This window comes from Ixodes scapularis, unplaced genomic scaffold (genome assembly GCF_016920785.2).
Source record: "Ixodes scapularis isolate PalLabHiFi unplaced genomic scaffold, ASM1692078v2 PGA_scaffold1__304_contigs__length_218370807, whole genome shotgun sequence".
Classification (NCBI taxonomy): domain Eukaryota; kingdom Metazoa; phylum Arthropoda; class Arachnida; order Ixodida; family Ixodidae; genus Ixodes; species Ixodes scapularis.
The window spans coordinates 25,537,839-25,562,928 of NW_024609846.1; the positions used below are offsets into that span (position 1 = coordinate 25,537,839).

A 25,090-nucleotide genomic window follows, 5' to 3' on the forward strand; every position below is an offset into this window, starting at 1 on the left:
TACACTCCACAAAATGTGTGAGTTCACTTTCCTGCGAAACACGAGGATAGCAAATCTAGGCGAAGGATAAAAGGACCCCAGCCGATATAAAGGCGGTAAACGGATGATAAACACCAAATAAAAAGCGGATGGTTTTCTGCGACCTGAAAAATGCTATGTGCAGAGGGACAGTGATTGAGTCAAGCGTCGTGCTCATTGTCCCAAGAGTACATAGAAAGCTTGTTCGGTCCTGCACGATAACTCTTTAGAGATATTCTGAAATCACTCGAGCAAATTTATTAGGAAGTAATCGCAAGAGTGTTATAATAACTCTTGGAGGTACTAAAATGACATGCAACAGATACACTTTTTTTTACTTCTTTTTATTGGTGTCTTTTCTTTGTACTATTTTCCAAACAAGGAATATTCGAACCGGGACTCCCACATGAGGCATGGTTCACGAAAATTGGTGGACTAAGAAGATAAGTGCTCTATAGTTCGGTGATTCTAATCGAACAATGTACAGCGCGAAAAGCCCGTTTTCAAACCGGCAGAAGAGTCTGTCGTTTTGAATATATTGAGTAATCGGAAAGGTTATGGCTACTTTTTCAAGTAACAATCAAGCACCTACTTTTCTTCTAGAGTAATCAAGGGATCAAACTGATTACGTATGACCCAAAAGTTATTATAATTATAATCGAGAACGTTGTTCGAGTAATGTGTACAACGACGCCCATTTACACCTTGCGGTGGAGCCAAAACAAAAGGGATGCATTTCTCATGCACAAATATGTGTATTTGACATTACCTCTACGTTCAAAAGCCTGCGGACATGTCATTCTGGTATGTTTTACTATTTACCCTGATACTTTGTCTTGTGTTCTGCACGAAAGGTAACTCACAGGTTTTTTTTTTGTCTGTATATTGTCATTGAACTCCTCATACGCATGATTTTGTAATCTAAAAAAAAAAGCTACGTCATCCCGTGATTATTTTTAAATCGAATAAAAATGCGCCATTTACAAGGACGAGCTATGAAAGAAATGTACATGAGAGAGCGTTGCATTCAACGAGCCAGCGCAAAACGGATTTCTGTCATAAGATTACAGTTTCACGGAGTTGGTTAGAGCGGTAGAAAACATTTTAAGAAAAAAGTAAATCAGTAATATTGAGTACAGCAAACAATTCATCGTGCATTTGTTTTGTGTGGTTTACGTAGTAATTAGGTTGGATTAGTCGTGATAGACAAGTGAAAGCCTCGGTTATTTTCTAAGTAGGAAAGAATCAAGCGGAATATCCGCAAAACCTATTGCACGAGAAAAGTTTATAAGGCAAGAAAAACATTCAAAGACCGAAAAATAAACCTTTCCAGCTTTAGAAAAAAAATAATAATCTGGAATAACGGCGACGAAAATGATCCCTGGACAGTGAAAACAAGAGGGACAAAGGACAAACACAAATCTCCATTTGTGTTGGTCCTTTGTCCCTCGTGTTCCCCATCTCCAGGGATCATTTTCTTCGTTCTTGTCCAGCTCGCTTGCACCTTTGCATTTAATTGAATTATAATTATAATCTGGAATACTTTAATTGTTGAAGATCATGTTTGATCAGGGCTTTGAGGAGCGATTCGAGCAGCGAGATAATTCGTTTTAGAAGCATTGGCTGCTGATCTGAGGATTCCAGGAGTTTTTCCTTCTCGCCTTCATCTTTCCAGTGTTGTAGACGGTGACACAATTAAAATGGCAGTTCATGTCCTTAGAACGCCAGGCATCCGGCACGCGCTGCATGCCTTACGCAATAGCCTTCTTAATACTCGCAAAGCCTGGCAGTTTCATGACGGAGCCATAGAGTGCCCGGTCGCAGATTTGGAGCGCAAGGATCTGGTAGCACAGAGCATCAAAGAGCCATTTCTCGGGAAACCTGGACGTCAGCGCACAGCTATTGCAGTGTTGAGGATTGGAGCACACTTGTTCGCTCAGGAGAAGTGTGTTTCAGCGTCTCGCCGCAGTGGGGCACCAGTCACGTGGCTCTTCTCTGATCCGTTGTGTGACGGTCCACCGTTTCCACTTCAGCGGTCGCTCCTCGTGACGATCTGCCAGGCCTTGTCAGTATATAGGAGGCTATGCTTCCGCAGTAGCCTGACTGCTCCCGCGCGCTCGAGGTGAACTAGGCGCGGAAGCGCCGTCGAAAGTAGAAAGTCGGCGCTGGAGGTGGGTAACAGAACCTCCTTCTTGCCGTTCTTAACTTGCCAGTGACTATAGTATACACGCATTGTACCTGACGTTATAGGACACCGTTTTAGCAGCCATTGTTCCGTATACCGTGCTCTTGTGCCCGAACCTTCTGCAGCAGACATGTGGCATCATAGAATTCGTTCTTCTCAGCAAGCCTTGCCTGGAAGCACAATGGCGGCTGATCTGTAGTCAATGCAAGCCATGTATCATACATGTCCTCTAGAAAACGTCATTTTTGATATGAATGCATTCCGTGTACTCGTGCGACCTTTCGAGAACAGTTGTTTGAACGAACAGAAAGTCTAGATCTGGGGTCTCCAAACCCTGGCCCGCGTGCCAGCTCCGGGCCGCGGAAGTCTTCCGACCGGACCGCGGCTTGCGGCGATCTTTCCAACAAAGCCCGGCCCGCGGCCCGTTCCCAGCAGGCCAGCTGCTGGCGGCGCAAAAAGAAGTGTACGCGAAGAAACGGCGCCACGACGCCCTCCAAACGGGCAAACTAGGACACCAGAAAGAGCGAGAGAAACTGCAACGTAAAGCGAGACCTTTCACCTATTATTAACTGAAAGTTGTCATCATCACTAGCATGAGTATTCTTAGTCCCTTTCTTCGTGTCGGTGTAACTATGTTGAAATTTCAATTCGTTCTCATGTACATTTCGCCTAGTCTCCTCTGTCAGATCTATCGCATATTGTGAGCATTATTATTATATTATTCGCATTGGTATTTTATTTATTTATTTTTATTTATTTACAATACTGCGGACCTTTCGGTCTACGCAGGAGAGGAAGTACAAAAGCACATAATAAATACATGATCATGCACTCTGTGCGGGTCAAGCGTGCGCAGGCAGTTCGAAGTGCCTGCGCATTCTTTACATGCATCACTTAATTAAAAAATTCGGTCAATTTGGCTCCGAATAGCTCAAGGCTGCAGAAACTGACAAGTTCTTCTGGTAAAGCGTTCCACTCAATTATTGTTCTGCAAAAGAATGAATATTTGAATACATCATTCTTGTATTGATACGGTGAAATGGCTTTAGTGTTGCTCGTTCTCCGGGAACGAGACGTCGAAGGTTTCAGGATCTGTTTTTGTCAGTCCGTTTGCTATAATGTATAATTCTTTTAATCTAGAAATTTTTCTTCTGTTTTCTAGGCGATCCAGCCGCGCCTCAGCTCTCATTGCGGTAACAGACGACGTACGCCTATATTCCGAAAAAATAAACCGTAAAGCAAGGTTCTCAATTCTTTCTATTTGTGTGACTTGTTTTCTTCTGTAGGGGTCCCATACGCAACTTGCATACTCTAATATCGGACGCACATAGGATTTATATGCAGTTAATCTAACATATCTATTTGCATGTCTTAGGTGCCTTCTAAGGAAGGCTAGTTTTTGATATGCCCTTGCACATATATAGTCCACGTGACTATTCCAGCGCAATGTATTACAAAAAATCACACCTAAGTACTTAAATTCATCTACTTTTGCAAGTTCTGTGCTCCCTATAGTGTAGCGGAAATCTAACACTTTCTTCTTGTTTGTAATACTACAAAATACCGTCTTATTAAAATTAATAACCATGCCCCATGTAGCACACCATGAGCTGATTACCCCCAAAAAACTCATTTAGTAACTCCTGATCCTGAACTGTAGTAATTTTAGAAAATAGCATACAGTCATCCGCAAAAAGCTTAACATGTACAGAAGAAGGCAGATTCGAAGCTATGTCATTGATATAGACTAAGAATAAGAGTGGCCCTAAAACGGAACCCTGGGGTACTCCTGAATAGACTGCTAATGGGGGAGAGCATACGTTATTATAACAGACATACTGCATTCGCTTGCTTAAATATGAACGTATCCATGATAGCAAACTCCGATTCAGTCCTAATTTACGTAGCTTTTCGAGCAATTTGTCATGAGGAACACGGTCAAAGGCTTTCGAAAAATCCATACATATTACATCAACTTGACCACGCTCATTTATAACAGACGCGAACTCATGCGTACATTCAAGTAGCTGCGTGACCGTTGACAGACCCTGCCTAAACCCATGCTGGTGCTTATACAGTAAGTTATTTTCTTCCAGGTAGTGATTGATATGTTTTGATATAATATGTTCTAGGAGTTTGCAACATGTCGATGTTAAGGATATAGGACGATAATTCTCAGTTGCCATCTTGTTTCCGGACTTGTGACTTGGCACAATTTTCCCACATAACCAATCTGCCGGTAGCTTGCTCTGCCGAAGTGAAGCTTGAAAAATTACAAATAAGTACCGAGACACCCACTCTGCGTATCGTCTTAGAAAAGCATTCGGAATGTCATCTGGGCCAGATGCCTTTTTATCGTTTATATTCAAAATCAAGTTAAAGATACCGCTTTCCGACAGAACGAGCTCCGGCATTTGTGACTGATAAGAAACATAGGCAGGGTCTCCCGACGGGTCACGTGACAGAGTAAAAACGGACTGAAAGTACCTGTTAAATTCTTCTGCAATTTGAAAAGGAGAAGAAACAGTTTCACTGTTAACTATGATTTGCGAGGTCACCTCCTTAGGTGATGACAAGAAACGCCAAAATTTTTGTGGGCATTCCTTCAAGAACCGTGAGAGCGCGTTACCACAGTAGCTCTCTCGAGCTTGCGTGACGAGATTCTTTAGCTTTCGCCCTAATTCTGCTATCTCCGCGGAAGTTTTAACTTTGCTTTTCCTTCGGCGTTTTATTTTTCGTTTTAATTGTAGGATTTCCCTTGTAATCCAAGGATGGACCCTCTTTGCTCTGACGTCTCTTGAAGGGACAAAATGATATATACAGTGAGATACAATACTCTTAAATTTCCCCCATAGCTCACCGACGTCAGAGAGTTGACAAAAATCATCAAAATGCCATTCCAAGTAGTCGAGAATAGACACTTCATCGGAGTTTTGAAAATCTCGAACAACACTTCCCGGACAAAAATTTTGGGACGACGATTTAGAGAGTTGAATAATGAATACCAGGATTTTATGATCAGAGACCCCGTCAATAACACCGACCTCGTCTGCTTCGATTGTATTACTAACGAAAAGCAGGTCCAGTGTTGCTTGGCGTGTGCCGGATACTCTAGTTGGGACGCTCACTAACTTTTGCACCACGCGAATGTGCCAAAGTTCCCCTGCGCTTTGATTTATGCCTAGTGAGTTTTCTTTGTGACGAGAGTTGCGTCACGTCACAGTTAGCTAAAGAGTAAACTTTAACTTGAAGTATATGTATTCGTTCACGTTAGGTATCTTTTTAATACCTACTCACGCATTCATTTTTGTGATGAAAGGGTCATCTAGGTTTATTTGCTTTGTTTTTCTTCATTGATAATTACTTTTTCTTTTCCTGTTCTCGAGACTGCGACACATCGCAAATCCGGCCCCTCAGCCAAATAGTATGGAGGCTCCAACTCAAGATTATTGGAACAACCAACCACGGTTTTTCTACGAGATGGTAAATTCAATATGCTTATATTTCTCGCATAGTTAATTCTGAACTGACACAGCATCACGTTTATTTACTACGTTCTGATCATACCGCAAACTCCACCCATCCAAACTCTCTAGAAATGTGATGTTTATTCACTCTTCGCGTATTCATCCGTTCCCTGCGCACGTCACAGATGACCGCCGTCCGTCCCAAAAAATTCGTCTCGATTTAGCTGACGACGGAAGGAACAATTGCGCCAAGACGTATCCGACGGATGCTTCGGATATTGTTCGGCGCACAATTCGCTGGCGTGGAACAATTCTATCCCAAGACATCTCCGGCAGCAGAGCGGACTCGGGTTAGGGTTCGCAGAAGAGAACGTAAACTATCCGGCCACGCGCGGAAAAGCCCGTCCCAAATCCAATGCCGGACAAATGGGGCTGCCGGTGGGAATCCCGCCCGATGGGCGGGAGAGATTTACGACTCTGGCCTATGGACGAGCAACCTTGACTGCACCCGTCTCCTGAACGTTCGGCGCTTGTAAATAAGGGCTTTATATACGACGGCCTGTAAAGTCGTGCCGGGGTCAGAGTCGGGTACAGGGAGCAATAAATGCCGCGGGGCTAATCCCTTCGCCGACCCGCCCCGACTGTTTTCGGTGTAGAGCTTGCTTGTTTTGTCTTGGTCTCGTGGGAGGTGCATCGTCTGACCCAACCATTGCGTAATCGTTTGTGTTTACATTGCCCCCAAAATAGATGTCTGGAATTTTTTTTTGGGGGGGGGGGGGGGGGAAGCACAATGACGCGACCGTGAGGGACGTGAGTGACCGTGAGAGACCTCGAAACAAATTTAAATGCTTGATCTCTTTTGTATAACTGACACCGAATTTTCATACATCAACGTATAATTGACAATGAATTTTGAGTCTCTATATAGCAGTTATTGTGGCAGACATTGGAAATCAGGTATTGTCATCCTTTGCGGTATGAGCGTTGTTGTTTACTGTTCCACTCTTTTCTTTTTTTTTAGATTGTGTTTTAGATTTTATGTGAAAATAATGTCTCTTGTGTTCGTAACTTTTTTTTTAAATTAAAACTCTGTTTCTATTCTTGTGGGAGGAGAGACTTCAGATTCCTTGTTCTAATCCGCTGACTGGCAAAGCTGGGCATTGACCTACATATATTTCACACGCTTTCTGAAAGTGTAGTTTGAAGCATCAAATGACCAAATTCGGAGTTAACAATTTATCAATAAAGAGAGATGTAAGTAATCTTTAAATCTCATTTTTAGAAATATATATCAAGTAACTTGTCTAGATCTGTATGTACTATATACAGGGTGTTTCAGCGAAAGTCTTCAAAAATTCATATAAGTGGGGTGGTTGATAAAAAATAAAACTCCTTCCGGGGACAAACTGCCAGCCAAGGCGAACTTCGGGAATTGCAAACCAACACTAAATAGCTAAATATTTCAGTAAATTTACGATTCAGCTTTCTATTAGTGAAAACAAACTTAGGGTTTCAAAAACACACTAGCTGAGCATCAAAACCAAAACATATAAATCAACTCGTTGTATACATATATCAGGCAGAAGCAACATTTTAAGGCGTGAAAAGAAAAAAAAAAAAAAGAAAACGCTCAATTCAGACGTGTTTTTAGGCTTCTATTTCTCATTGAAGCGCATCTTTGCGCCAGCGGTCCTGATCCCGAGTGGCCACGTGCGCTATCTAAACTTCCCTCCAAATCACTAGGAAGGAGGCGTGGCGGTGTCTTCGCGCCTCGGCCACTGATCGGGGGCAGGGCTGCAGGGGCAAAGATGCGCTCCGAAAAGAATTCGAAAACTAAAAACGGTACCTATATGAATTTTTTTTTTTATTCGGAATGCCGTAAATTGTTGCTCTTGCTTTAAGCACCATTCGAATATTTACGAGTCCTCGGTCCAGCGTGCGATCTGAGAAGCGCGCGAACGATCGTCGCTTGGGAAAGCAAGCAATTCACGAAACCATACGCACGAACACTGAAAATGCAATTGCGGCCAGGGAGCCCTTCTTTTGAAAGGTTATGTATTTCTAAGATGAGTTGTTTTAGTGGTTTTAAATGACGCCTAGCAAGTTTCTCATTTGAAACATAAAGTTATTTTCACTCATTAAAAGTTAATGAGTAAATGTTGGTTAAATATTTAGCTAATTAGTATGATTGTTTTCTGTCGTCGACGTCTGTTGTGTTTAAATTTCTTCCTGGAAAGAGTTTTTTTTTTTTTTTTTTCTCAACGACCTAGATATATTTAGGAGCCTTTAAAAGCGTTCATTGAAACATCCGGCATGAAGGTATGTGCACGTGGGCTTTTTTGTTAAATTCCATTATCTATCCACATTCACGAAATTATAATTATTTGAGGATTAAGTGTGTATGTCAAGCTTCTCCAACGATCACAGGAGAATCCATGAGATTGCGAAGTAGCATATTTAAAAAAAAAATTAACAAATAAATTTGAAATCTTTAGCAGGTTCGCATATCTTCGATCTTACTTAAAACAATTACTAATAGTAGAAGTTGCAATAATGGGTACAGGCATGTGTTCAGGGGCAGGGGGGGGGGGGGGCATAAGGCTCACCTTCCCCCCCCCCCCCTTCCCGCCTCCCCCGAAATCTTCCTTTTTGCTGGATCCTCTTCATCCCCCCCCCCCCTCATATAGCATTTTGTCATGGGTGCCCCCCCCCCCCCCCCCCTCTCTGAAGCAAAATCCTGGCCACGTGCCTGAATGGGTAGGTGCGCACATTACAAACACTCGTCCTTCCTAATTACGCTATTACGTATGGAAATTTCTATTCCCTATCCCATTAGGCTATGATGATATTTTAGCAAAGATTGGTTGTTTTGCAGCTTTCACTCTTGGACACACTTCGGAACGATTGCAACACGCTTCACGTATTCACAGAAGCACGAAATGAAAGAAGCGAAGCCATGACACTTATAACCTGCTAATTCAGATGTGTGCTAGAGCGGTTCGCTTATAATGGCGCCAAGTTGTGATTGCGCAACAATGGCACACGACCCTAAAAACATTCGAGTTTAGTCGATATAAGGTCACGCGATGTTTTACTAGTATCTTTGTTTTGGTTTTACTAGTATACTACCAGTATTTTCAGTACAACGGCATAATCTCCTCATCTGATTCTTCAATATAGCCGCGGAATCAGTAAATGTGCGGTTGCGGAAGTGGAAAAAAAAAGTAGTAGCGTCCAAACACTTTATCGATGTTCATTGCCATGATTTGACTTAAAATGAAATAATGTATTGCTGTGTGTTTACTTGTAGATAGTTTGCGAGGCATGCAGAGAAAGACGGTCCTGCCTGTGTCGTACCCATAGTGTCTCCTGTTTCTAATTGATAAATAAGTTTGTTTTATTTGAATGCGAAACTAGAGGTATTGTAGGGGTTCGTGTATTCCAGATAGTAGTGGTTCGTGTATTGCAGTTCAGAGAAAAACAATTAGAAATGAATTTTACAGGCATCTCTTCTCTGGCAGATATGGGCGTCTAGTGTTCTATAATATGTGCTCGCGATAAGAAAAAAAAAAAAAAAAAAACAGCGTTGGGATTGTTTAGAAGTTTTATTCTCTAAATAGAAAAGTCACGCATCTTCTGAGAATGTCTGGGAATGAAACTAACGGTTAACAGATAGCATCGCATGCTGCCATTTGAACGGAAATCCTTACCTCACCGGCGAGTTTGGAGCCGAAGCTGTATGCACGTGTCAGACCATACAAATAAATCTGGCTGCCAAGATTGGAAGCAATCTTCGATGCGAGGCGACGACGGAACCGATCCAGATCCCGCAAGGAAGTCCTCCTGTCAGCAACACGCCATATTGATATTTACGATTGTTAGGAAGGAACAATATTCGGTTCGGACTCTCTTTCAGACTACGCGTGGTTTTCTTTCTCGTTCCAGACTTTATCCAATAGCGGCAGAAATGCGGGCCTCCACCATGGCAGCCTGCCGAACTTTGCGGATGAAAGATGGCTGCTCATGGACATCTACTAATGAGACGGGGGAGCTGCTTATATTTAGACATTTAAGTTAAATGTCCATACAACTTACGAAGTGCGTCCGAAATTATTTTGATAGATTACAGTACGACGGCGGAAGTAATTTTTGTTTCGCTTTACAAAAAAAAATAAAAATAAATGAATATTGCTTAAGCGTTATATTTTCTTTTTTTTCTGGCTTTGGTCATTCATGGACATTTTCATGTACCATGGTGGCTGGAACGCGTCCCCGATTGCTTTGTTCACAGCGTCCTAAAAAACTGGTCCCCCGGTTTCAGCGTGATTATGTAACAGAAGTGTACATCATGTTGCCGGCCGCGTTCCTGGAGGTGTTACAACAGCACTACAGCGAACGTGGAGAAGCGCCCGTTCCACTGGAGGTCACTGTCCAGCCATGACGGTCCGCGAAAGCTTAGGCAGCCAGGAGTTGGTACGCCGTGATGACAGCGACACTCGCTTTCTCTCGTGCAAATCCCCCGCATTTGTTTTGACGATCAACCGCCAGTATCCCGACATCCGACAGCGAAACACTCCGGTATGTGTGACGTCATTTGTTGCGATTTTGGGACGACTATTGACGCATGGGAGGTATTGGACGCTGAACGTATACCAGTTGAAGGCGCGTTCCGGGCACTACACAGTTCCGAACTTTGGAAGGAACCATATCCTTCTTCCGGCGAACATACAAACACTAAATGTAAATTTTATTGTCGCTAAAAATAAACTGCGTATGCTCAACCTCAGACGAGTTGTAGCGCCAGCGGTTCGAACCAGATGCCATAGTTTCGTAAATAACAGTTATTTTATTTAAAAAAACTTATGTAAATGATTTTATGCTATTTTCAATGAAAAAATGGCGGCCGACGGATCTCTTAAATACATAAGGTTGAATGGCGCCTGTTGCGGAAAACGAACGAAAACGGGCCCCCCAGTTTGTTAAAATTTTCGGAAAATCACTTATAACCTTTGAATGAGGTAACCGTTCGTTCTGAAACTTTGGAATATTGTGCGGACTGATAGCGCTATATTTGGACAGAGTGTGAGCGTTTAGCGATGTGTAGTTTATTTTTGCGGTGAAACGGAACGGCTTACATATTTTTGTGGGGAGATGCGGTAGGGCGTCTTAATATCAAGCCTTACTGAGATCGGTACATGGTTGTCAGACTACCGCCCAAATAAAACATATTTCACCAAACGCTACCTAGACTATTTCTTGAAGCGTGTCTGCTTGTGAAATACTACAAACATTTCTCGATGATTGGAACATTTTTCTCCATGTCTTAAAGCCTCGTGTTTGAGCCCGTACAAATAATTAATTAGTACGTTCTTGCATTATTAATGCACATTTCGAATTATGTTTTGTCCTCTCGTACAATTGACACAGGAAGTAATTAGTTCGATATGTTATTTACTCAAATAAAAAACACAGCTAGTTGCACTATATTGTTGCAGGCCACCTCACTAATAGTTGTTGTGTGTGGGCGTGTTTACACGGAGTGAAGTTAGTGAGCCGCAGTAAGCGTGTGGTGTCTCCGCCGTAGATAAGAAATTTAACCAGCGTTCTACTTTACAACTACCAAACTAAGGTTAAAACGTGCATCAGGCTGCAGTGATATACCACCGCATACGGGCACGATAACCATCTCTAAAAAAAAAAAAAATATTGACCTTTATGTTGAGACTGGAAGCTCCGCCTTCAGCGCGAGCTTTCTGCCCTTGCTAACACAAATGTGAACCCTCAGGCACGCGCAAACAAAACATTGTGGAAGCCAGCGAGATCGCGCTGAAGGCAGAGCTTCTTGTCTCAACTTAAAAAGACGCTGCAACATAAAAAAAAAAAGTATTTCCTAAAGGAACACGTGTATTAAAAAAAAAGGAAAAAAACATTACCACAAAAACTAAATACTTTTCGAGCAACATTTCCGCTGCTAAGCCCCGGCCCGTGCTCACAAGGTGCTTAAATCTCTCATTGGCTGGAGAGGTGATTGACGTGTGTAAGGTCGGTTGTAAATTTGTATCTCCGTGCCGTTATAGTATTTTAATCAATATTTGTATGTTTAAGAAACTAATAATCTGGATAGAGTCAATATTGTTTTCAAAACTATCCCGAGGTTGCTTTCCCGCTTCGGTTTGAAAAGATGACACACATGGCTGTTGGCGTCAGCGGAGCGCTTAACAGGCGTAGCTTCTTGAGCTCGTCACTATTTTAGACGGGTCGTTTTGAGTATACAGAGGTGTTTAGAGGAAGATCTCATCAACCGCCATAGTTTGCAGCAAACAACTGTTGCGAGTACGCGCCTTCGAAAGCGCTGTGCGGATGCTTGTTTTCGTAGCGAGTCTGGCCTAAGCTTAGCGTGCCACATTCACAGTTTTGATTTATCACGCTTGAATTCTTTCTTTGCGCGAGTTGATGCTGAATAAATATTCTGGTTACAACAAGACAGAGAAACCTTAGAGCGATGAACTGTCATATGAACGTGACCCCTAATCGGCCGCCGCCATGGTGCACGTTTTTGACCACTAGACACGTCATCTTATAATTTTACGGCTTCATTTTAACGAAGTACCGCGCACAAATAATTTCTTGTTGATCTTTAATAAGAGTAGTGACGAGATAGGTTATGTTTGGTTTGTTTTAAGTCCAAAATGTGCTTTTACGATAAAAACTCGGGCAGCTTTGCAATGCCTCTGCCAGATGCCGTCAGCCGAGGTGCTGTATTCTGGGTTTTTATCGGAGCCTGACACTGATCTCTGGGGCTAACAGTAATCAAAAATAATTTATTTTGTTTTTTCTTGTTTTCTTTTTTTCTACAACGATTGCAATACGAATTTCGGCTCAGTTTTCAGTAAAAGCCTCAGGATTCGGTACGGTCACGTGTCTAGAGGTAAATTGTACAACATGGCGGCAGCCAGGTGGGGGTCATTGTTGCCTGGTGAACGGGATACCAGTTTATCGCTCTAAGCCCCTCTACCTCGTCGGTTGGTTCTCATAAAAGAGGCTCCGCTGCTCTTGTGAATAGTTCAATCGGCGTTAATGCGACAATGGTTTCTAATACCGGGAAGATACGTACACAGGTAAGAAGGCTATTAAACGTTCGGCTCGCATTAATTTAGGCAAGGTATGTTCACGTCATTTCGCTTCAAGACGAAAGTAGCTCTCAATGTTTGCAGTGCACCTTGCCTGCCAAAGCGAATAATTTTAAGTCACGTTTTAATTGTGCGTCATAACGCTCTCTCACCTTGGTCGCGAATGCCATGCGAAAAAATAAGATAACAAGAACATGAAAACAGAAATGACAGCATATTTATTTTGTCACTTTTTTAACCCTCTCGGTCGCTTTTTACCGCACATTGACAGACGCTGACGTCGCTTGCGCTTGATGGAGCGCTAAAACGCCGCTTTCATGGTCAAGTCTTGCTGGCGTTGTAAGAGGTTTTAGGCGGGAGCGGAATAGCAGACGGGCTAAGGCAAAACGGACGTCGACGGGCAGCGTTCATGTCCGGCTCCTTCGGCAATGGCAGACGACGATAGACGGTGGTGAAATAGCAGACGATGCCGGAGGTTTGTCGCGCGCTGGCAGAACTAGCAGGTGTTTTCTTAGTTGTCAGGTTCTAGACTAGACGCTCTGAATGTCGGGAAAGGGAAACACCAGGTTTGTTAGCGTGTTCGGCCTAGCAGCCAAGCCAAGCCACTGGTAATGGGCGGAGCAACTGATTTGTGGGCGGGGCTTTGAGCCAGCGGTGCCCTCCACACAGATTGCGTTCAACGGCATAAGTATTATGTTGTTTCTTTTTATTTTTGTAGAAAAATTACGAGACAAATAGTTATCATGCTTGCTCTTTAAATAAAACTCTTTTTTTTATTGCAGTGTCTCTTTAAGGATAAAATAAGAGGTGTGTGTGTGTGTGTGGGGGGGGGGGGGGGGGTTATTAAGCCCATGATTTTGGGGTTCTGCAGCGCGAGCTCTTTCTCCACGTGCTCTAAGCTGCGTTCGTTTATTTCTTTATTTCTTTCGAATACTCTCGGGGTCCCGAAGGCATCCTAGGAGGGAGTAGGTTACAGGTTTATAAAAAAGATACAAAAAAGAATCAATTTATAAGAATACGAATAATTAGCTGTTTAGGCAGTTTAAAAGGCGACGCAATCATATTGAATTACCACTTAGAAGGTGGATCTATGAAAGCCTAGATCCTAAAATGAATGATCTGTGAAAAGTTGTAGTTTCACATAGTGGTATGCCTATCTTGCGTTTGTGATCTAGACGTGATGATACGTAGAAGGGAGGTATTAGTAGCCTTTCAGGTAAGGGAGGATTATGGCAAACTTCGTGAAACACACAAAAAAACGAGAGAGTTATCTACGTAATGCAATATTAGGGAAGTTCAAAGTAGAGTTGATAGATGTTACGCATTGCGGTGATAGTTAGTGAGTATAAATCGAACGTGTCTAGTTTGAATTAATTTCATTGCTTACGTTAACGTGTTAGCTAACACACTCCGCCATCGATGCCCCTATTACTAATGATTAACAGAAGTTGGTGACGCTATAGTAAGAACTATGTAGGCGCACATTTAGTAACTACAAAGAGGCGTTTGCACCATATAACTCCCGTCAGCAACACAGAAGGCCAAAAAACAGGACTCCCACGCGTGCCCCGTATCGCGGTTCGAGCTTCGAGCCCCGGTCCGGAGCACACCTCTGCGACGTAGCCTCGTCACGTCCTAACCCGGGGGAGAGACTCAGGGACGAGCCTTAATCAGCTCGAATTCCACCACCCACAATTAGGTACCGGGACTGAACGCTGGCGCTTACTAAAGTTCTCACTCGGGTTATTAATCGCCCCCTCCTTTTGGGAGGGCGGTTGTTGCGTGTGCGTGCGTTCGTCGCCGAACGACAGTTGCCGGATCAGGGTCCACCTAATTTACATATCGCATCGCTTGTCTTCGCCAAGTAATTAGCCCGCCAAAGTGGACGCGCCGCTCGGGTGTGCAACCGGGGGGGGGGGAGCGTATATTGATTTAATTAGGTCCATTAAGGACCCGCGTGCAGCCTCAGCGATGCTGTTGCTGACACAGCCGGCAAATAGTCAACGTGGCCTTCCTACCTCCCCCGGGGTCGCTGTAATATTTTGATAATGTTTTCTTCGCATAACTTCGAGTCATCTATGACTGAACCTTAATATTTTAATAAAGGTTTTTCTTTGTACGGTTGTGAAAAAAACGGCCGGAGAAAAAAAAAACAGTGTATTGCATGATAACGTCGCTGTCGTCCGTGAAGCGATGCGTTCATGATTCCTTCGTAACGAGAAAAGGAGCAAAGAATATGTAACGCACGAGTTGCCTCTTTCAAAAGTTAGGTGGTTCGTCGTGCTTGAGAGAATGTCCTGCCACTTCTAAACTGTTACAGCGTAGGTGCTGCGTCAGAATTTTTTTTTGTCTCGTTCACAGAAGAACATGACTGGAGCTTTGACTCAAAGAATGGTTATCGAATTCCTATACCCTCTTTGGAGATACTTTCTTTCGTTATTTTATTAGGAATGTGCGAATACCTGTTGAAATCGAATTACAGAGTGTCATTCCTAGCTTTAACTCTCCTAAAAAAATGGTTTTCGTCTTTTTCCTTTTTCTTATAAAAGGTATGAATGAAGCGGTGCTATTCGCTTCGTAGTGGTATTTGTACACTCCTAGTTAGTTTTATGTAGACGCTGTTCTGCGTGGTTCGAATCTGAACTTATACTCAAAACGAGTGCGAACACAAGGATGCCTCTATGGGCGGATTGTTTCTTAAGCTAACCTTTTTCCGAATGCTGGATACACATTAAGAACGGAATTTTCGGTTAGAAAACTTATGTTCCACTCGAAGTATCTACGTTCACCCTTTCGTCCTTTACACTGCTGTCTTCATCAGTTTTTACAATAGAATATAATGGCGTTCTCCCCTTCCTCGAGACACGTAAATATAACGCTTTTCTATGATTGCAAAGTAGTTAAACATGTTCGCAAAGCTAAGCGAATCCATAATTAAAATGTTTGCTCCGACAAAATATTAAACAAAAAATATAGAACCGCTGTTGAATTGTATTCTTTCTTGTGCGCCATGTTCAGTCCGAGCACACTTTTTTTAACGATAGTTAAGTAGGCATACCCGAAGTCATACATGCACACCCGAAGTCACACGGCTGGACGCTTTAGGCGTTACATCGTCTATGTGCTGAGTCCTGCGAGATTAAACACATGTATCAAATGTAACATAGTATTTTTGACGTAAAGAATTTGATGGAATAAAACGCAAGTATGAAATGGAATACCTCTATTTGCTAATCGCAAAATCAATTGAACAAAGCAAATATTCAATGATGCGTTAAACTTACGCCACCGAAGGATACCAAGAAACTGAACAAAAGAGGTGTGCAGACAAAACACAAGTCACACAGGCGATCAAAACAAGTGCAGATCGAACGCATGTAACATTTGACCTTCGGAGACGAAATTCATCGATGCCCACACGCGATTCAATATAGAACGATGGTAGGAGAACTACGAAGTAAATCGTAGCGTCTCAGCAAAGATGTGGCCTCGTGCCTCCCAGAGCGTCGACAGGTAGGTATTGCACTGCCTCCGGGATCGGCTATCCAGTTCACGACTTTGCGAAGGCAGAGCGCCTCCCAGAGCGCCGACCTTAGAGTTAATCCTATAATCTAGAGGGAAATGTCCCAAGCATTCGGTCCACTTCAGAATGGCGGGCAATAAACGCAGACATGAAATGGGAGTCCCCATTGCTGGTCCCTATGAAGCCATACCGCTGGCGAAACCTTAATATGAGAAAAAAGGAGCAACCATCGCCTGTATAGTCTGCACCTAGTTTTTTTTTTCTTTCTTTTTCTAGCTTACTTTGCAGAAAAGAAACACCGGAATAGCGGAGTGTATAAAATAAATGAACTCAACAAGCGCTCCGGCAACTTGAAATCTTTGCGGCGAAACGAACACGCTTATAACTTTTTGTCTGCTTTCTTTATTCTGCTCTTCTGTCACTCTTTGTCTCGTTCTTGCTCTCGTGATTTGACGCGTTCTGCTCCCATCTTTAGCCCACTGGTGGGGACCGACGGATTTTGCACTGCCCCCGGGATCGGCTATACAGTTCATGGCAGAATGAAAAAAAAAATATTTAAAATTATATTATAATAAAGATTGTTGGAGATAAAGACTGTTGAGTGGTTGATTGACCGCACATAGCCGAAGACGCTTATATTAACGAAAAACGCTGTCAGCGCGATCTACGGGTGGCTCATACATAGGAGTTCGAAATTCCGTGCCGGAAGTGCGTCACGTGCAACCGCCTTATAATAAGGTTTTATTTTTTGTCTTTTTTTTTTTTTTCATTGCATAGGTTTCTTTTGGCGCAAGCTTGGGGTGATACGTTTTCACCTGAAAAGGTACGAACGGTGTTGGAAGGTGTCTTTGAAATAAAGTTGGCATCGGATGATTGAGCTCTTTCCTAAGCGAACAGGTGGTGTCGAGGTACTGTGGAAGCGTTGGACGACCAACATGATCTTATACTCGTCTACGGAATATTAAGGTGACCGTTTTTAGAGGCGAGCGAATTGGAGGTCCCAAGAGAGAGTATAAAGTCACTGCAAAGGTTCACCGTCAACGTGTTTCGATTGAAGCCGGCATCGCAGCACCACTAAATAATTTATCTGTCCCCAATACTTCTTCGGGCCATCATAAAATGCGTGCATTAATATAGTTTTTTCCCACTTCAGGTGCTTTTTAATGCTTAATATAATCATCCCTGCGAATTAAAAAAAAAAAAAGAAAGGCTCAGGGTACGCGGATACACAGGCATGTACGGAGCCCGAGCTAGCGCTCTTCGCATTTAGAGCATACGTGATGAGCTGGTGCGACTACCCTATATTACGAAGGTTATTTGAATATATGATAAAACAGAAACAAAAAAAAGTTTTGTTTTGACTTTTATCCGGATAACGATCGGCTTTATCGAAGAAATTATGTGCGTAAATAGGTTCTTATATTCCTGAAATCGATTACTCACAGCACGACGCAAAACCGCACAAGTTAAATTATTCCACGCGACGAACTTTGAGAGGGTACAACCGTGAAACGGGAGTTGCGGAACCCTTCAATATGCAAATTGTTTTTAGGCATGGGATTGTCGTGTTCCGTCGGGATGTCACCCGTATTACTCTGATCTGACGGCACACGTCGGGCACGTAAACGTTTTTTTTTTCTTTTAACATTGTTTCAGTTCCTTTTGGTGCAGACCGTAAGGAGAATAAAGCAACATTTATAAAATTGACAAAGAGATGAAGGGAAAAGTCGATACTTTAATAACTTTCTTGTCCCAAACAGCCAGAATTAGAAGTCCTCTACTGCTATAGCCATTAAAACTTTAATATAATGTTTGTGTTTTATTTTGAATGTCACCGGGTCGATAATATTTAAATTCAGGGGCTCGTTGAAGCCGAATGGCAGTAAGAACAGTTCTTTAAAAAAAGAAAGAACTCGAATGTTAAATCGTTTCATTACTGCACAATATCTACGCATAATAATCTAAACCTTCAGTACATCCTTTAAGATCTGCGACAAAAATATCTGATTACAAATTTGTAGGGTTACGTTCTGGCTAACATTTAAGATCACCGCCATAAACACCTCTGGAGATCTTATCAGTGTACCAGAGATGCATCGCTTAAAAATTATATCATGCCGAGCTTTTAAAAACAATTATGGATGTGCGAGCAACGGACTGACACGAGGTCAGGCCACCAACCAAAACAACTTATGAAGCGTAATACTTGAGGCCTTAATCAATTAACGTCATGACCTCTTATCAAAATATCGCGTATAATTCGTGCAATAAGTGTATCAGAACCTATATAAATTGATAAGGCGAATTTAAGTGGTTACACAATTTTACACGTTATCACGTGTTTAGCGTACACATTAATATATATTGTTCCCGAGAAAAGCACATTTTGACATGTTTTGAGCTTTTCAGCAACAATGGATGCCACTCTAATCCAAAACGTCCTCTAAGAAAATGTTTGGAAAAATTGTGCGAACAGGGTGCTTAACGGCCAACGTAAAAAGAAAAAAAAAATGTCGATGTCTCTCGGACAAGGGTTCTACAGTGCGATGTTGGAGTTTCGCGGCACTATGGGGCTGGCGAACAGGTTCGGTTTGTCCTCGCTGGCGTCTGCTCGTCGTTTCCCTGGTGTGGATGAGCTTGGGGAGCGGGCGAACCGCGGACAGGTCGTCGCGTGATCAGTCTGTACGCGGATGTGAATCGGCCATAAATTACAATCGTTACAAGAATATACATACAATATTATAAATATCTGCACTAGAGCGACCTGTTTCCTCAATGCACCTTCGTTCCGTTTATTGCGGGTAGCTAGCGGTCGTCACACATTTTATAGTCGCGTTTACGCGCGAAATATTACGCTAATCATTTGCAGAGACCTAGATCCTCTTAGCTGTGGAAGGGGTAAAAATAACCCTAAACCTGGCATCGTAATCCGGGAGACGACGACCTTTTGTCGGTCCCTTTTCTTTTTTTATTCGCAGAATTTTGCCGGTTGTTGGATGTCTTCGCTTCTCTCGTTAAAATTACACGGTGCACAGATGAGATTCGTAAAATGATTTCTTGGGTGGCTTAGGCAGAACGAATAATTCGGAGGAGTTACTTTTGCAGAGACATTATAACAAATCTTTTTGATGTTTTTATGTTTTTTGTTGGTTTAAATATGCTACATTAACGAGGCTCGTTATTTATTTATTTTTTTTTACGAGAAAAGGAAGCGACGCGGCTGACACTGATGTGAGAGAATTTACGATCCTTACAATTATTACGCCACTGGAAACCTCTGGTTTGAGTCTTGTTAGGCTTGCGACAGGGATTTTATCACTGTGGTAACACGACTTTTCCATGTTTTTTTTGTTTTTTTTTTAATTCTTCCATAGTCTGCCGCTCGGAGGTGGTGCCGTTAACGCGAATTATGGCTTCATTAAGTCGTAATTTTAAGGCGAGCTAGTTTACACCCGACGGGGCCATATATTATCAGTTCCATAATCAAAAACCGTACTCGCTTGAAAAAAGAAACAAAAAAGCGAAATAGGAGCCGTCATTAGTTTTAACCGGCTCGGCGGGGGCCACAATCTCCTCATTCGCTGACCAGGCGTGAGGATTCCTCAGACTCGGCTTTATGCCGCAATTCGGCCGTGTTTCTCCTTCCCTTTTTCTAATGGTTAAAATATAGAAACCGACCTCTAGTAATATTTTGTTTGCGCTATAACAATATGTGTCATCTCAGTATTAAAAAAATAATCCCGAGTATGTATGTATATATCTTTTTCTGATAGTTTATTCTGCGAAATTTTGGTGTTTGTCAGGAAATTTGGGGTCTTATAACATCCGAAGAAACCAAGGAAGATCCCAACTCAACATTATTTGACCGTGGGTATTCGCCGAACAATTGCCAAAGTGTGACTTCACTGCTGGTACTCTTGCTATCACATGAGTCCCTGGGCCTAAATAAGCGCTAAATGTAGCCTTCATTTATGGCTGTTCGGTTTTTATGTGTTTATGTGGCAACTTTGGGCCTAGATTGCAAAAAAGCTCCAGATTTTGGCTTCACTGCTGGCTTTTAGATTAACACGAGGCATCTAGGGCTCAAGTCTGGCACTTTGGCAATACGTGGCGAGCCAGTGAAAAGACAAAGAAAAGTGTTCTCGCATGAACGCCAGGAGCAAAACCGTATTAGGCCCAGGTAATGCACCTATAGCATTTCCAAGCCTGCTCCCAGTTAGTCACGAATGGTGCTTCCTCGGCCTTTTCGGGGGATACTAGGAGGAGGTTCGCTCGCTCGCACCCTGAATAATGTCGCTAATTGAAATGAAGTTTGAAAACGCATTCCCTAAATTGCTTGTCCACAACTTTTTCCTCGTTTCAAAGCAGTTGGTTATGAAAGAAAAAAATAAAGGGGTCGCTTTGTCTACTTTGCTCTCGCTATCTGGGACTAAAGCCACTGAATGCTTACAGTGTACCGAACGCCCCAAAGGTTCGCGCCTGAACCACCTTGTGGCGTTGATATCAATGGCTAGAAGATGGCGGCCGTGTGAGATAAAACGAAATTGACAAACAACAACATCAACAACAACCTTGGAATAGGTTGTTCGTGAGTGTAATGCAGGGTCGACCTCGATCTTTTGCAGAATAGCCAAGAAGCTACATATTATACAATATGGAGCCCTATCGAAAGCCGCGACGTCTAAACCGATCAAGTAGTAGGGCTGGGCGTCGATTAAACATTTTAACCCTATTAATCGCCACCTTTTAATCGATTAATTAATCGATTAATCGGTTGCGTTTATTTTTATAAATACTATATTAAAATAATCCAACGACTCTGTTAGACGGCGCAAAGGACGTTTAGAATTGAGGATACATATTTTTGCTCCAGCTCCGAAGACAAAGAAGTTTGTCCACATTCTCCGACAGGAAGACAAGAAGCCGGGCCTTGGGCGATGCTTTCTTCTTTTTTCAGAGAAAGAGGCCTCAATAAGAAGGCGTTCATTGTTATCCGCGTTTTGGCGGATCGTCCTTGCTGCAGTGGCGTACATGGGTGCTTCGCTCGTTGGTTATACTGAAGCGAACTTACGCTTCCACTGCACGAAAACGGCTTTTTGTAGATGAGGCAGTGCACTTCCTTCGAGTTAAAAAACTTCACCGATGGAGGTTACTTTAAACCCAAACATTCCAGCGAGTATGACATTCATACTTGTGTACTCGTCCATTTTTACGGGCCGAATACTGGAACAAGTAACCATGGCGTTGTTAGCTTCCCAGCTTGTTTTTCTGTTTGTTTGTCTTGCCTGGGCAGGATGTGTAAGAGATCCCCAACACGTGAAGTTTAGCGATCGTCCGGGAATCAATTGCGGGCCCGGCTTGTTCGTCTGGCCTCGGCAGAACTGTAATGCATATCCTCGAACACGTGACGATTTGCGAGTGCGAGAATCGAACCTTGCTCGTGGCACCTGGCTGGGCACGGAAAACCGCTCGGGACAGGACGAGCGGATACTCGCCACGCACCCCTAGTTTGGGCAGGCCGTCCAGGATAAAGCCATGCGTACGTCCGGTTGACTTCTTTTTGAGTACCGATTAAAAAACCGATTAACCGGTTAAAACATTTTATCACGATTAACCCTTTAATCGATTAATCGGAAGGTTAATCGATCAATTGCCCAGCCCTATCAAGCAGAGAGCAAAAGGCAGGATTACGCGCATTTGCTGTACGTGGTCCGCTTAGCCCGTCAAAGCAGACGCACAAAGACATTGAAGAGGGTGTATCGTCACACCCTTGGTGCGGCTGGATTGCCTCCGTCGGACTGTAGCTTAGGCTGCGGGCGGACTCGATGTTAAAAGGTGCGCGTTAACTTCGCACCTGCCTGTATCCACCAGCCGTTTAGAGAGCTCGCGTAAACGGTTTACACAAGGTTTGGGTTTCTTTTCTCTTTTCTTCCGGCGTCAACAAAGCCGACATTAGCAAATGAAAAAAAGAAAAGGCTACACTGTTTATTTCTTTGTTACGCGAAAACCGTACAATACTGTTCTCTATGTACGTCCATATCATTAATATTAATGGTTACTTACAGGGCAAAATAAGACGTTCAGATGGGAAAAAAAATAAAGTCAAGGGGATTTTAGTTTCCTTTTGGTTTATTTTACTGCATTTACATTATGATATTTCTAATTAAAATTACGAATACATATATCTGAACGAGGGTACTATCTGTTTTCTGGAAAAGTTCAGAATAGGCTGATTATCGAATTTTATTTATATTAGCGTATGGTACTCGATGTTTGCTGGGAGCACCTGGACGTCATTGATATTGCCGCCCGCAGAGCCGAGAAGGCAACGCTTGGTCACGGTCTTCTAGAAGATTTCCAGTCATTCTCGCAGCAGACGTAACTTTCCCTCTGCTTTGTTATTCTCGAAAGTGCCAGTTCATCCTCGCCCCGAGCGCACGACGCTCGAACCTTCTTTGCCGAACTTTCGAGATAGTGACGCACGGTAGATAAGCAGCTGCCCGCGACCTTGTATATATATTGTATAGCATGTATATTCCGCGGACTATCACCCGGAAAATACGGTAATTATGCCCTGGGTGTTGTATTGCCCAGGATTTTCCATCTACCAATTAGCCCTTTCCTGCCACGAGGTTAAAGCTCAAATCATTGCAATCCACCAAAAAAGTTCATCTAATGACAAAGACTGGAATGGACTTGAATAAAAAAAGAATACAATACTTTTTAAAATTGTTATAACACAACCAAACAAAATTTGGCACCACTTCTAGTCGCTTTAATTGAACCAAGAAAGGTCGGAAATGTATCTTTTAATTCTAACTGTACCTACGAGTAGCTTGTGTGGTGTTTGATATTTTTGTTTAAAGTGACGTTGTGGCAGGTCAAAAGTTTTTTTTGGGCCTGCAATTTGTTTCTAGGGTGTCAGCAGCCTCCGTTGAATTTATTTTTGTATTTACTTTTTCAGAACAAGCATATTTCTCACTCCCACGAAATGGCATCTACAATGAAGATCTTCGTCCTGACCGGCGCTATTTTGCTTGTCTTTGGGCTCACCGGAGCGCAGGTGAGTTGTTGCGCAACAGTCTGTCCTGGAGACAGCATGACACGTCTTGGTAGTGGATGGCAAATTTCACCTTGATTTAAATTGCAGCCATCTAAGCTCTCACAAAGTCAATCCTCGTAATCTTTAAAAAAAAAGTAAGGCTTTCCGCCTAAAATCTGTAGTTGCTTTTCATATCTCCAATCCAAATCTACCATGAACAAAATCATTATGTTGTTTGAATTTAGTTTAGAAATTAGTTAAGAGCAACACCTTTCTAGGAACATGATTCTTGAGTGCTTGATCGAATAATTCTTAAATAAACATCTGAAGCACTTAATCTGTATTCGTGTGCAGTTCATCAAGATCAGATATATCTCGAAAACAAACAAATTTGTCATGCAGGAATTTTAATAAAACAGGCACAAATAAAATGGTAAACTCTAAACAGCGTATTAAGTACTCTCTAAAAAAAACCCGTTGTGTTTACTTTCCCGCACAACACTTGTAGAGCCAATCACCGCAACCTACGGAGCCAGCTCAGCGAATGACGATGCCGAAACTTATATTTATACCAAAAAACGCAGTCTGAGTTGTGACATTAAGCAGTGCAAAACGTCACACTTGCATTGCTTAATGTCACAACTGAGACTGCGTTGTCTGGTCTAAACACACGTTTCGGCATCGTCATCGGCTGAGCTGCCTCCGTAAAATGCGGTGATTGGCTCTCCGAGTGTTGTGCGGGAAAGTAGACGCACGGGCTTGTTTTAGAGTGTAGTCCTGCCATATCCTGAAATATCGACGACTACTGTTTTTTTAATCTTTTTTGCGCGCTAAGAATTGACAGGCGTGATTTATGTTGGTTACAACTATGCGTAGCGCAGGTTTGTCTGCTTCTTGCACAGGGTGTGCGATGATGTCACAACGTCGAGCCTTTATTAGGTGACTGAAAAAACAAAATCGTGGGTAGACCTCGAGGTGTCTAGCATTGGGGTCTACCCACTATCCTTTCAATCAGAGCCAATCAGAGCTCGGCATAGTTCTGACGTCACCGCAACCCCCTGTGCAAGAAGCAGACGACTTGCTCTCCGCATAGCTTCATGATTCGTTGTTTGAAGTTTTAACCGCTGATGCCTTAAGCGGAGCGGTGAATAACATGCTCAAGGCTACACACGCTTTCCTTTTTTCTTAAATTGTCAGTTACTATACAGCGACCATGTCTCGCGAAATGTGTACTTTCGCATTAGAACAACAAGCAACCAAAGGCAGCTAAAAGAACGTGCAGGGAACGCGCGATGACAAGGCAGCCGACTGCGCGCCGTCATTGCTTGATGTCGGGGTGTAAACGAAAGTGAATGGGCGCATTTGGAACAAGCTTAAACAACCGCACTATCTGAGGGACAAGCAGACGAAAGATAATTTGGGGTATGTGTAGGTGTTATACAGTCTAGGGCTTAGTCTGCCTCAACGGGCGACTTGTCGCCCAGCTGTAGATGAGAAATTTAGCCGATGCAGTGCACCCGCTGGCTTGGGGGTCTTTACCGTACATCACGCAGTGATGATACATGACCGCACGTCGGTACGATGCTCATCCAGATCGAAGCTGGCTGGGGTGGGGATTGAACCCAGGTTGCCTGGGTTCTGGGAGCAGACGAACGTGCACGCCGTATGGGGTTCTGCGTACTGGGCATCTCTTTCGCTCAATGAATGATTATAATTTTAAGAATA

General features: G+C 42.9%; 1 protein-coding gene across 1 annotated transcript in view; it reads left to right on the top strand.

The window, feature by feature from the left end:
* Window positions 1-25,090, top strand: part of LOC8053917 (prohormone-1) — a 126,600-nt gene that overhangs the window by 85,973 nt on the left and 15,537 nt on the right. The window contains exon 2 of the mRNA XM_002433414.3: window positions 23,288-23,386. Coding sequence (XP_002433459.3) covers window positions 23,315-23,386 — 72 coding nt within the window. The 5' untranslated portion in view covers window positions 23,288-23,314. The remainder of the gene's footprint in view (window positions 1-23,287; window positions 23,387-25,090) is intronic.